At 38.7% G+C, this 16,525-nt stretch overlaps 1 protein-coding gene across 7 annotated transcripts in view; it reads left to right on the forward strand.

Annotated features, from left to right (window-relative positions):
* The window catches only part of ZNF215 (zinc finger protein 215), a 116,989-nt gene extending 101,010 nt beyond the window's left edge, over positions 1-15,979 (forward strand). For all 7 annotated transcript variants that reach the window (XM_010857209.1, XM_010857207.1, XM_010857208.1 and 4 more), the window contains exons 2-6: positions 4,091-4,648; positions 9,845-9,933; positions 11,326-11,458; positions 12,001-12,096; positions 14,790-15,979. In XM_010857209.1, coding sequence (XP_010855511.1) covers positions 4,249-4,648; positions 9,845-9,933; positions 11,326-11,458; positions 12,001-12,096; positions 14,790-15,658 — 1,587 coding nt within the window. In that variant the 5' untranslated portion in view covers positions 4,091-4,248 and the 3' untranslated portion in view covers positions 15,659-15,979. The remainder of the gene's footprint in view (positions 1-4,090; positions 4,649-9,844; positions 9,934-11,325; positions 11,459-12,000; positions 12,097-14,789) is intronic.
* The last annotated feature ends 546 nt before the right edge of the window (positions 15,980-16,525 follow it).

Raw genomic sequence — 16,525 nt, forward strand, 5'->3', positions numbered from 1 at the left:
CATCATTAAAAAAAAAAAAAAAACCACTTCTGTGGAGTAAATCTGGACATAGAAATTAAGGTAAGATGGAAATGGTTGATTTTTATCATAAAAGTTCTCATGCGCCATTTGATTGTTTTCCTTTTGCCATGTGCATGGATCACTTTGATTTGAAATTTTTTTCTCCTGTTTTACTTTTTACCGTAAATTTTTTTTCTCCCTTTTCCTCCATATTTTGGGAGACATTTTTAGGCTTTTCTGTCGTATCATTGGTTCGATGAAGTGTCACTTCTGCTTTCTACTGCTTCCAGTCAAGATTTTGAGTCTGCTCATCTACTTTGATACTTACTTTCATCGCATTCCTGTTTTACCAACAGGATTTTTAATTCTCTTTTTTTACAATACATCCTTTTGAATCTGTAGACATCAGGCAAGTGTCTTCTTATTTTTTTAAGTAAAGATTGTGTTTTAGAACAATTTTACATTTACAGGAAAGTACAGTTTCATATACCCAAACCATTTCCTCTATTAGTGACAAATTAGTATGGTACACCTGTTTCAATTAATGGGATAATGAAATACTATTTATTATATTTCAATTAATGAAATAATATTGATACATTAACTGAAGCCCATACTCTATTCATATTTCTTTAGTTTTTACCTAATATCTTTTTTCTCATCCGTGGTCCCAGCCAGGATGCCATATTTTGTTTATTTGTTTTATATCGTTAAGCTCCTTGGCTATAACAGTTTCTCAAACTTGCCTTTAATGACCTTTACAATTTTGAGGAGTATAAGTCAGGTATTTTAAAGGAAGCCCATCTATTAGAATTTATCTGATTATTTTTCTCATGATTAGATTGGAGTTATTGGTTTAGAGAAGGGAGATCACAGAGAGAAAAGTGCTATTTCCACCACATTGTCTCAAGGAAACATACTGTCAATGTGACTTACCACTATTGATGTTACCCTTCGTCACCTGGTTGAAATAGCGTTTGTGAGGTTTCTCCTGTGTGTGTGTGTTAGTTGCTCGGTCATGTCTGATTGTTTGCAACCCCTGAGACTATAGCCCACCAGGCTCCTCTGTCCATGGAATTCTCCAGGCAAGAATGGAGTGGGTAGCTATTCCCTTCTCCAGGGGATTTTTCTAACCTAGGGATTGAACACAGGTTGCCTGCGTTGCAGGCAGATTCTTTGCTGTCTGAGCCACCAGGGAAGCCCTTTCTCCACTATAAATGCACTTTTCTCCCTCTCCATAGTGTACTCTTTTGGAAGGAAATCACTACAAAGAGCCCACACTCAATGGAGAGTTATGCGCTACCTCCTGGAGGGCTGAGTACGTAAATATTTGGAATTCTTCTCGTGGGAGATTTGTGTATTCTTCCACACTTATTGGTTGATTCAGTCATGTATATTAGTGTGGCTTAAGGGTATTTATTTTATAGTTTGCGTTATAATCCAGTATTACTTCATTCACTTGTTCATGCTGCTCCAGCTTTGGCCATTGGGAGCTCTTTCACTTAGCTTCTGTGTGCCTTTGACATGCCCCAGTAAATGTGTTTTGTTTTGTTTCTGAGCATGTCTTTTCTTTCTGGCACTTTAAGATGTGCCAGACTCATCTTATATATTTCCTACTGAGAGGGTAACAGGCAGGAAGGCCAGGGGTCTCCAAATGGAGGAAATAGGCTGCAAGTGTAAGACGTTTTTATCTCTCTTAAGCGGCAGGAGGAAACAAACTAGTGTATTTTTTCCTTCTCTATACAAATTTAAAAGGAGGTTTCTCTTAAAATAATGTGTTGCCATAATGACACCTGGTTTCACCTGAAGTTAACTATTCTCACACCGGGAGTTAACCAATGCGTTTTTCTTATGGAAATGTTTCTCTTAAGCTATGCTAATATACTATGCATTTACCCCAGACTCTGTCCTCAAGTCCTTTCCACCTAATGGCTCAGAACCTACTTGACAAACCAGTATGTTATACTCAGATATTGTTCCCCTAATCTATGTAAACGAAACTATTTGTATGGTAATCTGCCCATCCACAAGATTCAAGTCAATCGTTTTATGGCCTGGGATGAATCATCTGGTGCCAAGATTATCCCAAAATGCATTTTATGGATGAGGGGCCTGGTGCCATTCTGAGTTTTAAGACATTCCTTTCTTTCGTTAACAGACTGCTAGTGACTATATAACATCCAGCTGAAGACTAGCAGGGGGGGTACTCTTTCTACCCCCTTCTGATGTCTGTGTCAGAAGCTTTCTCTATCTCCTTTAGACTTTAGTAAAACTTACACAAAAGCTCTGAGAGATCAAGCCTTGTTTCTGGCCCTGGATTGAATTCTCCTCCAGAGGCCAAGAACCCCCAGGTCTTTCAGCAACAACCTTTCACTACCCCAGTCCTCAAAGCATCCATTTGTCCATGGAACTCTGGTTCCTCTTATTGAAGAATGGTTTTAGAAACCAAGATCTGGGAGTTAAGTGTTCTTCTATGCCTACTCTGCTGACAGAGCAAGGAAATATATGTGTGTATACTAACCCCTATATAGTCATATATCTGTAAATATTTCTATATGTAACCTTCTTTAACTGTATTAAGCTAAACATAAGTTCATACTGATATCTCCAGCTCTAATTCATTACCACATGGATCATTTGGCCTCCTTCCCTTGGTTATCTGAAAACTCCCACTCAAACATTGAGAAACCTGGCTCTCAGAAACTGCACTCCATTTACTTATTATTCAGTTCCAGCACAGTGTATATCAGTATCAGAATTGTTCATTTCTCTGCCTTCGTGGAAAATAACTATCAACTGGAGCATGTTTTCTTATGCCTTAAGTCTTATGGATTCTGCTTATTTCCAAACTCCTTTTCTTTTCCCCCCTGGAATGTCGTATTCTAAAATGTTTTCTTGTCCTCTTTCGCATTGTGTATTTTTCCTTCTATTGCACCATCATTTCAAAGGCCTTCATATATCCTTCCCCTACTTTGTTTATTAATCCTTACTTGAATGTTGATTGATCTATTCAGGTGGACATTGCCAGTAGATGAGGTCAGGAAATACTTTTATACATAAACTTTTGGCCAGATTGTAAGGTATACTTATAGGCAGACATATCTGTGTTGTATATGATAATATATGATAATCTATTGAATGCTTACTATCTGCTGAGAAGTGAGGTGAGTGTTCTTTTAATCCCTATAATTCAATCAGACAGATTTTGTTACATTCATTTACAGTTGAGAAAACTCAGACTTTGGCTAAACAATTTGCTCAGGTTCATACATGTAGTAACTAGTACAGTCTGGATTTAACCTCATGTCTACGACTCCAAAGTGTGTACTCTTAACTACTATATATTGACTATATCAGGGTTTCTTAACTTCAGAAGTATTGACATTTGGGGCTGGATAATTATTTTTTATAAGGGGATGTATGTGCACTGCAGGGTGTTTAGCAGCTTCCCTGCTATACCCACTAGATGCCAGTAACAGCCCCCACTTGTGACAATCAGAACTGTCTCCAGGCATTGCCAGATTTTCTGTGTTGGCAGAATTGCACCTGAGAACCACTAGCCTAGTGGCTTACAATAAACATGACTCCTGAATGGTAAATTGCATCTGGACTGGGAGAACTGTAAACCAGATGGAAAGTTGGATCTGAACTTCTCTGACTGTAGTGACTCTTATAATCAGGCATGCTCTTTTGGGGAGCTCTGAGAGCTTCACTTGTAGAGTTGTTAGATATTGGTCCTGTGGAAGGAACCTTTCAGTCAAGATGCTTTCTGCCCAACCTGCATGGGCCACATTGCCTTGCACTTGAGCTATACTCTGTGAGAACTCCCACTGAAGAAAAATTCTAGTTCCTCAGTCCTCTGCTAGCAAGCTTTGTTTTCTGTCTAGTAGCCTTCTTAGTAGCTGGCGCCAAATATGATGTGTGGTAGACTTATAAGTCTTGAATGCTGGGTTGAGCCTAAGATCTCCCTGTTGCACATTGCAGACTGGTTCATAGCAAATCCTAACAAATGAAAACTTTTAATTATTATAGTCTGGGAATATACTTTTTGGTCTAGATCTCAGTTGTGTCTTTTTTTTTCTTTTCCCAGTTTCTCAGTTACCTGAATATTGGCTGTGTGTCTGAAGCTCCTGGAACTTTTCTCACTGCATATATACATTGTACACAAGTGCTTAGCCCCAGCCTGAGAATTATTAGAATCTTCTGGAAAGACAAATTTGAACTGCAGTGGGAGTTCTGTGGAGGAGGATGCAGCCTTTGAGCAAGCTGATGACTATCTCAAAGCCTCATAACCTGACTCCTCATGAACAAAGTGAGGTCCTGAGAGCAGATACGTCTTGGCAGCAGGAAACCATCTCAGTCATGGAGACAGATGACTGTGAGGCCTCTCGTCAGAAATTCAGGCATTTCCAGTATTTGGAAGTGTCTGGGCCTCGTGAAGCCCTGAGCCAACTTTGGGAGCTCAGTCTTCAGTGGCTGAGACCAGAAATTCATACAAAGAAGCAGATTCTAGAGCTATTGGTGCTGGAGCAGTTCCTGACAATTCTCCCTGAGGAAGTCAGGACTTGGGTGAATTTACAACATCCGAAGAATAGCAAAGAAGTGGTGAGCCTCATACAGGATGTGATTGATATGCTTGAAGATGAAGGTGAGAATATAGAAAATTGGAGGTAGAATAGTTGACCCTCTCCCATATGAGGAAAAATTATCTTAACAATTTTTTTATTTGTATATAGTTGATGTACAGTATTATATAAGTGGGAGATTTATGATATGTTATTGTTTAGTCCCTAAGTTGTGTCTGACTCTTTGCAACCCTGTGGACTGCAGCATGCCAGGCTCCCCTGACCTTTAACAGTCTCCCAGAGTTTGCTATACTATCCAGCCGTCTCATTCTCTCTCACTCCCTTCTCTTCCTGCCCTCAATCTTTGCCAGCATCAGGGTCTTTTCCAGTGAATTCACTTTTTGCATCAGGTGGCCAGAGTACTGGATCTTCAACTTCAGTATCAGTCCTTCCAATATAGTGATTCACAATTTTATAAGATTATACTCCATTTATAGTCATTATAAAATATTGGCTATATTCCTTCTGTTGTATAATATATCATTGTAGCTTATTTTATACATAATAATTTTTACCTATTAATTCTCTACCCCTTTACTCCCCTATTCCCTCTTCCCACTGGTAACCACTAGTTTGTGAGTCTGTTTCTCTTTTGTTATATTCAGTAGTTTGTTGTATTTTTTAGATTCCACATGTAAGTGATATCATAGAGTATTTGTGTTCCTCAGTCTGACTTATTTCACTTAGCATAGTAACTTTTTCTGAAGCTAAATGGTGTCAAGGGCCAGATCATAAAGAACTTTACTATACTAGGAAGGCTGAACTGAGAACTCAGAGATTGAGTAGGGGAGTAAAACAATTTGATTTGCCTTTCAAAAACACTCTGTTGGTTTCATTGTAGAGCAGGGGTCAGCAGACCATGACCACAGGCCAGCTGTTTTTGGAAATAAATTTTTATTGGAACACGGGTACATCCCATTTGTTTACATTTTGTCTATAGCTGCTTTCCTGCTATGACTAGAGTTGATTGTTATAGCAGAGACTGTATGGCCTGCAAAGCCGAAATAAAATATTTGTAATCTGGATCTTTATAGGAATAGTTTATTAACATCTGCAATAAAGGACAGCACTGAGAGCTCTGAAAATAGGAAAACCAGTTAGGAGCTATTGTAGTAGATCAAGTGTTAGAGAATAAGGAAGCATTGGGAAAACAGGAGACTGAACCTGAAGGATTTACATATTATCTGTGAATGGGATAAATGTTCTGGCTTGCATGAATGGGGTGTTAAATAACAGATTTTGTTGGAAGAGAGATTGATATATTAATTATGTGACACATTGAATTTGAGGTCTTTGTGCGACAGCCACAATGAACCATCTAATATGTAATTAACAATTTGGCTTTAATGTTGAAGCCATTTTAGTAGAAGTTTAGTAGTTTTTGTTGCTGCTATAACATGTTACCATTAATTATATTACTTAAAACAATATGAATTATAGTCCTAAATGTCTGTAAATTAGTGGGTCTTTTTGCACTAAAATCAAGAAGGAAAAATATGTAAACTTATAGGTATGAACAGGAGTAGAAGAAATACAGATTCTTAGGAAGACCCAGTATTTAAGAGTTGGTATAGATATAACTCCCTGGAGGAAGAAATGGCAACCCACTCCAGTATTCTTGCCTGTAAAATCTCCTGGACAGAGGAGCCTGGTGGGCTACATCCCATGGGATTGCAGAGTCAGACATGACTGAGCAACTGAGCACACACATAGCTTCAACTACCATTAGAGAAAACATAGATCGAGGATAGAGGAACGTGTTAAACTATACCATGGGAATGCCATTAGTAAAATCTAATTTGTCACAAACTGCAAGACAATCCAGTTTCTAGAACAAAATTCTAAGGAAGTAGGGAGGGGCCTGGAAGAGGGATTTAGAGATTAAAAGAAACATGAAAGATATGTAACTGATCATGTGAATGTGTGGACCTTATAACAAACATGTGAGGCAATTGACTGGATATTTGACTAAGAATTATTAATTAGAAACAGTGATGATATAGGTGTTGGAGTTATATTTAGTCTTTATCTAAAAAGTAAATAAAATGAAGGACTGAGAAAAATAAGAAAACTCAAAATAAGGTAAGCAGGCTAGAAAGGTAATCCAGAAAGTCAAAGAACCAGGCAAGATTGGTGTCTTGAGCTAAGAAAGAAGAAATCTGAAAGAAGGGATTGTTGAACACTGTTGCAACCAAAAAAAGTCTTATAAAAATGAGTACTGAAAATAATTGACTGAAATTGTTGGTTAGATCAGTGGTCCAGCGTGGGTCTGTCTGGGCTAAAATCAAGGCTTCAGCAGTTCTTAGTTTCTTTTTGGGTCTCCTGCTCCCTTTCCCCCATCTTCAAACTGGCCATGGTGAACTGGGTTCTTTACACACTGCCATTTCTCTGACACTCCATTCTGTTGTCACGGTGTGTGCTGGCACACATGCAGTTGCTCACACTCATTCTTTCACTTTCTCTGTTTCACTGACCACAGCTGGGAAAGGTTCTCTGCTTTTCAAGAACTATGTGATTTGATTGAGACCACCCAGATAATCCAGAATCATTTCTTCATCTCAAAGATCTTTAATGTTACAGAATCCCTTTTGCCATACTATCCAAGGGTTTGGACATGAATATCTCAAGGGGCCTATTACTCTGCCTATCACATGGGTAAAAAAAAAATGAAATATGAGGTGAGAGTGTGATAATGATTATAGACTATTCCTGAGAAGTTTAGTTGGGAAGGAAATGAGAGGTTGCAGGGTAATACAGGACTGGGAAAGGCTTTTGGTTTCTTATAATGTGCTGTGGATCCCTGAAGAATCCACTTAAAGGGTTTGCCTTTATTTTTACTTAACTTAGATCTCTCAGGAGGGCTTCCATAGTGGTTCAGACAGTAAAGAATCTGTCTGCAATGCAGGAGACCTGGGTTCAATCCCTGTGTTGGGAAGATCCCCTGGAGGAGGAAATGGCAACCCACTCCAGGATTCTTGCCTGGAGAATCCCATGGACTGAGCCTGGCAGGGGGGCTGGCATGGGGTTGCAAAGAGTTGGACAGGACTGAGTGACTAAGCATACACAGACCTCTCAGGGCTGAGAGGCTACTGGCTAGCATTTGTTGAAAACATTTAATGAAAACTTTATTAGCTACTACCACCTAGAACAGCAAATAAACAGTTGGGACAAACAAAAAGATTGGGAGGAAAGGTGCTTTAGGGAGTAAAGGATTTGAAAGCTCCTACAAATTCTTAGAGATCTAGGAGGCTGGGTATGTGTTCTAAAAGACCTGAGGATTCCCTGATTCTCACCTCTGTCCAGTCTTCAGGCTCCGCTCAAGCAGAGGTGATAACTATCTGGCCAAATGTTGAAGGCATTCCCTGTGCAGACAGCCCATCTACAAAGGCTAGGGAATGGTTTTGAGGTTTTCCCCCCTCCACAGTTCAGTTCAGTCGCTCAGTCATGTCTAATTCTTTGCAACCTCATGGACTGCAGCACACCAGGCTTCCTCTCCCTGTTTCAAGCATTTAAGGGAATCTCTGTGAAATCGCTAGCTAACCACTAAGCTGATGAAAGACACTTAAGTGGACACAGAAAACAAAGAATATAGGCTTTATAAAATTTTTTAAAAGTTGAAGATTAGCAATATTGATAAAAGTTTAGCTACAATGATCAAGAAAAAAAAAAAGACTAAAATCACTGAGATCAGGAATAAAGGTAGGGGGATTATTATTAAACTTGCATAAATCAAAGAGGACACTGTGAAAACTTAGATGAAATAGAAAATTTTCCAAAACGACCCAAACTGATTCTGAACCCATAGCTGAAGAGATTGAATCAGTAATTTTAAAAATGTCAAGCAAGTAAAAAATCTTTTTGAGAAAGTGGGGATGGAGAAAGTATGACTATATCTAAGCAACTACCAAGACCATAGTATTGGAGAATGAGAAGAGGTGAGTTTGGTGGGCAAGATCCATTTTAAATTAAAAGGGAGAAAGAATATAAAAAGAGCTTGGGAATGTATTAATTTGTGAATTTTTCTTTGAATGGCATAAGAGTTTCAGAGAACACAGTTGTAAAGGTTTAGAAAGGAGGTCAAGAGGGAAAAGAGTTATGGAAAGGAAACAGTACTCAGTGAGAGTGATAAAATGGAGGATGGTTGATTTAAGGCTTTTGCATCTTTTCAAGATATATCTTGCATATTTCTAAGAATGACAAGACTAAAAAATGCAGTAGTCACTGTCTGAAGAATTATGGGACCGGGGTTTCACAAAGTGTTATAGGCCTGAATAAAGTTAACAGAGTATAATCTTACTGGCAACATTCAAATGGCATGTTGCTGAAATTTTGGGGTTTTTTCCCCTCAATTTTGCCTTTATTTACAAAACGGTCTCATAAATATTTCTTGCATTGTTTTTGTTTTTTCTTATTTCACCCTGAATCAATAAGGGTGAAATACTTACAGACCAGTATTGGTCCATAGACTGACATTTGAGGATTAGTGGTGTAAGTAATGAATCTTGGAGTAACATTAGAAACTAGCCCTTGGGTGCATATATATATATATATATGTCTCACCAAAGGGCTGGAGAATAGAATTGGTTGCCACAAAGATTTTTATGTCATAGAAGAGTCATTAAGTCTGTGTGTAGTATACACAAAGCAACTTAGAGGAAAAGAATCCTTGTGCAAAGTAATCCCCAATGTCTTTGAGGAAGTGATTGGTTAGGTAAAATATCATTAGCTCCCAGTAGAATTACAGCCTGTGGTGGCTCAGCCTTAATTAGGATTTAGTTTTGACAAGATTATAGTTATTATTTTTTTGATCTGCTATAACCACAGATGAGGCATTAAAGTACTATTTTCCCTCTTCTCTCTGATCTAGTAGTTCTCCACCCCTGATAGAATCTCAGAATCACTTTTAGACCTTTTTAAAACTATAAGATCAGGGACTTCCCTAGTGGTCCAGTGGTTTAGACTCCTCGCTTCTACTGCAGGGGTTGTGGTTTCCATCCCTGGTTCAGTGAACTAAGATCCTGCATGCTGCATGGTGCAGTCAAAAAGTAAATCATAATAAAGAATTAAATAAAAATCTGGGCCCCACCCCTGGAGATTCTGGTTGCTGGTAGAACTTGACATTTTTTTCAAGCTTCTGAAGTAGCATGGTGAAACTGCTGTAATTATTAGAAGTTTCTCTGGGGAAAAATGTTTCTCCCTAATGTTTTCTTCATCTTCAGGTATAACCTGCAAGGATTCTGTCCTACATCAGAAAGGTAGCTTCAAGAAAGAGAAAATGGAAGCTGACTTAATAACAGGCAAATCCCAGGTAAATTAGGATTCCAGTCTTTATTGAAACATCCTGCCTTTTCTCTCTTGGTCTTTGAACTTTTGCCAAACATAAGGGCATGACTGTTACTCTGCCACAGGACACTGGACCCATTTTAGTTGATGATACACTTTTTGGAAAATATTTAATTTTGTATATTCTCTGTGCATCTATGCCCTCAAGATTGTAGATGATAACTGAAACTGTAGGCATAGGGCCTCCCCAGGGAATGCTTAGAATTCAAAGTGAAGAAAGCCAAGGGCAGAATCCTGAGCAATGTCAGTTAATAGGCAAGAGCAGAAGAAACCTCAAAGGATACTGAAATGAAGGGACCAAAGTTGTAGAGGAAAACCAGGTCAATATGATGTCACCTTGAAAGCAAAGGATGAGCATTTTCAAGTACATTTCATATTTCAGTTCTTCAAAAGTTCAGGAAAGTACAGCTGAGTAGTGTCTGTTCTCTTAGCGTCAAGGAGATATACGCATGCATGGGAACAGAGGCCAGATTGTTGAGGGTTGAGGAGAGGAAAAGTGAGGAAGTAGGCAGAACACATGTAGACAGCTTATTCACAAAGACTGGCTCTGAGGTAGAGGACGGTTTGTGTGATTTGTATTTCAGTGTGATTGGTGGTGCCTAGAAGGACAAGGTTAAGAGTGCTGAACAGAGAAGTGCAACAACTAATGGGATGAGGACCTTTATAATAAGTATTTTTGCAGTACCTAACATTTCTAAGGGCTGGGAATATGACAGAAAACAAAACACCTGCCTTCATGGAGATTATATTCTAGTAGAAGTAGACAGACAAATACAAGCATATAAGATAATTGCAGATAGTAATAATTATTACAGAGAAAAATAAACATAACCCAGTAGACTGATTAGGAAGAAGGCCACTTTGTTGGGTAATCAGAGGAAAAAAAAAACGTATTTAACAGAGTGACACTGGGCTCTGAGACCTGAAGGATGAGGCATCAAAAGGTTGCATTTCCTAATTAGAGATGCTCCCTCTTCTAGCAGAGCCTACATCTTCATTACAAATTTCCTACAATTCTACCGTAAACTCTTCCTGTTCTGAACTCTTTGTGTAAGTTATTTGTACTCTATAGTAATTTTTTGTTCCACAGTTATTCCAACTGTTTTTTCTCTTCAATTAAAATATAAGCTCATCTAGAGTTAGGACGGCCCTTCATTTTCCTTTTGCAGCCCTCACAGAGTACCAAGTTGATAGGCCCTCATGTAACTTGATTTTTACCACTTAGAACTCCCAACACTGTCCTATCAATTATTTTTGTATATTGTGACCACCTACCCTATTCTTTCCAAATTCATTTCTTCTCTAGTAATACTGATATTTTGGACACCTTTAATTAAATAGGAACTTAATGTTTTAGGAACCAGTGAAATTAGAAGATGTGGTTGTGGAATTCAGCAAAGAAGAGTGGGGGCAACTGGACCCTGCTGTAAAGAACCTGTACAGGCATGTGATGCTGGAGAACTATAGGAACCTGAATTCACTGCATAAAGGTAGTATCTGTGTATTTACCTAATCTGCCCTTTAGTAGTCTCTTCATGCATGCGTGCTCAGTTGCTTCAGTCGTGTCCAACTCTTTGCAACCCTACGGACTGTATGTAGCCTGCCAGGCTCTTCTGTTTATGGGGATTCTCCAGGCAAGAATACTGGAGTGAGTTGCCATGCCTTCCTCCAGGGGATCTTCCTGACCCAGGGATCCAAGCCTCATCTCTTATGTCTCCTGCATTGTTGGGTGGGTTCTTTACCACTAGCGCCACCTGGGAAGCCCAGTAGTCTCTTCAACTTCTGTTAAAAACTAGGACTGCTGAAGTGGTTGAGGATATTTGAGTTTGGGTTTAGATTTTCTAATAACTTTTGGGAACAAGAGCAGATGCTCTTGCTGAATGTGATTCAAAGTCCTTTCTGATGCAGAGCTAGAAATGCACAGGTTCACTGGCCTTACCTTTTAGCAGCTCAGAGACTACTACTTTGGGATTGAATTCTCTTCCCTGTAAAAATGTCTGAAATGTCTTTGTTTCCTTTTCCCCATGAAAAGAGCATCTACTTTCCAAACCAGTTGAGACCTCCAAGTTGGAGAGTAAGAAAGAAAGTTGGATAATGGAGCAAGAAATCCCAAGAACAGCTGTTTTTGGTAAGAATCAGGCAGATCTGAGGCATTTGTAAGAAGCTTCTGTTCATTATATACACAGATAATGTATGACCCAGTTTGAGTTGGGTTTGAGTTGATAGTTAGGAGGTGACAACAAACCAGCTAAACTTTGAAGAAAAAAAGTCATTGCTTTTCATTCACAGACTTTTTTTTTTCTTATGTGAACAGGCAAAACAGTGGTGTGGGTTAGAAACACAGACTCCTTTTTTTTTTTAATTGGTGTGTAGTTGATTTACAATGTTGTGTTAGTTTCTGGTGTACTGAAAAGTGATGCAGCTAGGCATCACTTATATTTATCAAAATATATCCTCAGTATCAAAATTATTATATCTGTTAAGGATTTTGTAAGATGGCCAGATATAAAAATATATTAGTAGGTTTTCTACATCTTAGAACTAAGTGACTTGAAAATAACAAAATACATTAAAGTGATTTTTTAAATAGGAGTAAAAAATGTGAGAAATTTATGTGAAAAATGAGTTGTACAAATGTAAGGAGAACATACTTATTAGGGAAATACAACCAGGAAATTTGCTGTTCAGTAAATACTGCTAGAACAATTATGGTTTTGATCATCTATTACTTCTTACAGATCATCCTAAAACTTAGTGACTTAAAACAGTTATCTTAGTAATTCTCACAATTTTGTGAGTTGACTTAGGAATTCTTACATTGCATATGATGTTGGCTGAGGATGCGGTGTTCTGGCCACTTGACTGGGATGGAATGGCCAAGATGACTCATCACATAGCCGGAGGTTGATGCAGGCTGTCATGGGAATTTTGCTGGTCCTGTGGACCAGAATACCTGTACCTGGCCTCCTGAGGCAAGGGCTCCTCACAGCACAGCAGCCATGCTCTGAGAGGAAACTTCCTGAGAGGAGTTGGAAGCTGTCAGTCTTCTGAAGGCCAGGCCCAGAAGTAGCCTAGTATCACTTCTGCTACATTCTGTCGGCTAAGCAGGGACAGGACCAGCCCAAATTCCCGGGGAAGGAAAAAAAAACACTAAAAAACCCTGCACTTCTCTCTGAAGAGCATATCAGAGAACGTGCCATAATTTTGATCTGCTGTAGTTTGTCCTCTGACCACAAATTGACTTCATTTTCCTTGTTAATTACATTTACTCTCTCCCCAGATGTCATCTCATTATGGCATCAAGTTTGAAGTCCAGAAACTCATTCTGTGAATTAAGTCCAGGTTTGGAAGAGATTCCTCTTGCTCTGAAAACCTGTGACTTCAAGGAACAGGTTATCTGCTCCCACACATCCAACATACACTGGTGAGGTGGAGACAGGAAGACTGCAGTCAGGATTCCCAGTATATGCCTGGGCTCCACCCTGGGACACTCTGATTTAATAGTCTACGTTCTAGCATGGGCATTGTATAGACAAATGATGATTGCTCCTAGAAATTAGACTAAAGGAGGCTGAATTGATATATACTTGACAAAGTTGGATGTATCAGTGGGAGCTGCTTTGAGGTAAAAGTCATTTCATCAAGTAAAACAGTATTACCTAAAGGACAGATTAGATGTGAGAGATGAAGAGCCGTGGTTATTCAAGTTTTCTTTATAAACTCCAGTGTAAATGTTAAAAGACCAGTGACTCATTGAACAAAAATGAGGATGTCAAGGGAAGCTGTTTCCACATGGAGGGAGATAGTCTCTCATTTGTTGAGTTTTGGAAGAGAGTAGGAATAGTCAAGCGGAGATGTCCTAGAAACTGTGTGAAACTGCAAAGCTGAAGATCTTACTTAGCTACTGATAAATCATGGAAGACAACAGTGTTAGACATATCTGAAATTATGTGGAAAAAGAGAAAGAAAGTTCATTTAAATTTAATTTTTAAAGAAATGCTAGAATGCACAGTTTACTGGGTGTGTGTATGTGTGTGTATGTATATGTATACATACACACACACAGAAACTAAGCGAAAAGGAATTTGGAGAAGGGAAGTGAAACTTTATCAAAAGAAATACAGAAACTTAAAGAGAGGTGAAAAGAGAAAAACCCAGCCTGAATCAGGTAAAGTTTTGAGTCCTAAGAAACACATAGAAAAATGTTTGAGCACTTTTAGAATCAGGAGTGATTTTTGCGCCCAGAATAAGAATAGTTTCCATGCTATCATATATTTCAGTTCTTTCTGCCTCTGTTAAATACAGGGAATAACTGCTGCCATAAGGATAATAGGGGCACTATGATTGCAGGTTTGCTTTCAGATGGTTAAGGTACAGGGCCTATAATTTTGGCATGTTCCTAAAGAAATGATTAAATTGGTATTTTAGAAGGGCTTATTTTTTCAAACAGCTTGGGTTAAGAGACAAGTTATTGGAGAAAGCAAGATTAGGTATGACTCTTACAGACTAGTTATGAACCAGTGATGGCTTGAAATGTGATATGCCATGCCATCTCTGTATATACTGATATTCTGCCAAGTTCTGTGTATCCTCCTTAGTATTCCTAAATAGCTCTCCTCATATTTTATGATCTCATCCTCTTTTTAATATTTTTATCTCATTTATTTCTTCTGTAGTCATTGTTTTCTAACCCCACCTCACATTTCAATTCTGTATTTAAAGATCCATAAGATAATGTGTATACCATTATGTGGCTTAGCATTCCTTTCCTAATTAAGCAATTTTCCTTCCAGTTCATGGCATTTTTTTATTTATTTCTAGACGGAGAGAGAATTTCAGAAAATCAGGAATTAGTCCCAAAACAGAGAATTTCTGGAGAAGAATCATCCCATGCAGTGATTATGACAAGACTGACCGAAGGTGAACATTTTCCTGTAGATGCCTGGAACAGTGATGACTGGTTATATAGGAATCAGGAACCCTGGGACACAAATTTGCCACAAGAAGTTTTCATTCCTAATATAATGTACACTGAGGAGGGAGACTTTGAATATAGTGAAAATAAGGTAAGCGCTGATGTTAAGTCAGTTAAGTCAATTTTTGATACACAACAGGAAATTCCTATGAGAAAGGATTCCCCAAAGTGTGATCAGCTTAAAACTAACTTTGAATTTAATTTAGACTCAATAGGTAAGCAGCATTCAGAATTTAAGTGTGGGAGTGCCTTGAGCTTGAGTACAGATATTCAGCACCCCAAAAGTCATACCACCGTGAATTTCTATAAATGTTATCAGTGTGGAAAGGCCTTCAGCCGCAGTTCATCACTCATTCGACATCAGATCATTCACACAGGAGAGAGACCCTATCAATGCAGTGAATGTGGAAGATGCTTCAACCGACGTTCAAACCTTACAAAGCATCAAAAAATTCACGCTGCAACAAAAGCCTGGGAAGGCAATCAATGTGGAAAAGCCCTCAGTGAGCATGAAGACAGTAATAAAAATCCAGGACTCCATTCTGCAAATAATCTCTATGAATGTGTTAAGTGTGGAAAATCCTTCACCCGTGGCTCCTCACTTACTCGACATCAAACAATTCATACAGGAGAGAAACCATTCAAATGTAAGCAATGTAAGAAAACCTTTAACAGAAGTTCAAACCTGCTTAAACACCAAAAAATTCATACTTGAGAGAAGTCCTGTGATAGCAACAATGTGGGATTCCTTCAGTCAGAGTGCAAAACTCGTTCAAAGTCTGTGAATTTCTTCTGGAAGGAATCCTGTGCATATAGTAAATGGAAGAAAGTATTTGTCAGAGAGTATTCTTTAATTGATATGAATGAATTAATACTGGAGATAAATTGGATAGAAATCTGAGGGAGCTTTTCCAGGTTTCATATGAAGCCATAAGGGTTCGGAATTAAACACAGCAACGTGGTAGTGTTTGTTGTCATTCTGATGTCCATTTACCAATGAGAGAGTCATTTCCTAGGCAGGTTGATAAGGAGTCTAGGAGTCCCCAAGGAGAGAGGGGTCTGGAATTCTCAAGGAGGAAGGAAGGACAAACTTTTTTTCTTTCTCCACATTCCTTAGGATTATATAACAATAATGTATCCTGCCTAAGGACAGTCTCTGGATTAAACCTTCTGGCTAATTCTGTTATCTTAAAATGTAAATTATGGGAGTAGGTCAGGTGAGGTCTTTACAACCTCCAGACATTCTTTGGATTCATTGGAGAGTATATAACTTCATTGCTAACACTAGCAAGCGGGTACTCTTTCTGCCCCCTTCTGATGCCTATGTCAGAAGCTTTCTCTATCTCCTTTATACTTTAAAAAAACTTTATTACACAAAAGCTCTGAGCGATAAAGCCTCGTCTCTGGCCCCAGATTGAATTCTTCTTCTCCGGGGGCCAAGAATCCCGGTGTATTCGCGTGATTCAACAACAACCTTTCATCTTGGGGGCTCGTCCGGGATCCTTCAGGACAGGGTAAGGATGCTTGGAGCTTTAGTTCTTTGTTCTCTTAGTGAACACGTTTTCTGCCATGCTTTACTAAC

The sequence above is a fragment of the Bison bison genome, unplaced genomic scaffold (assembly GCF_000754665.1).
Source record: "Bison bison bison isolate TAMUID 2011002044 unplaced genomic scaffold, Bison_UMD1.0 scf7180017864379, whole genome shotgun sequence".
NCBI lineage: Eukaryota > Metazoa > Chordata > Mammalia > Artiodactyla > Bovidae > Bison > Bison bison.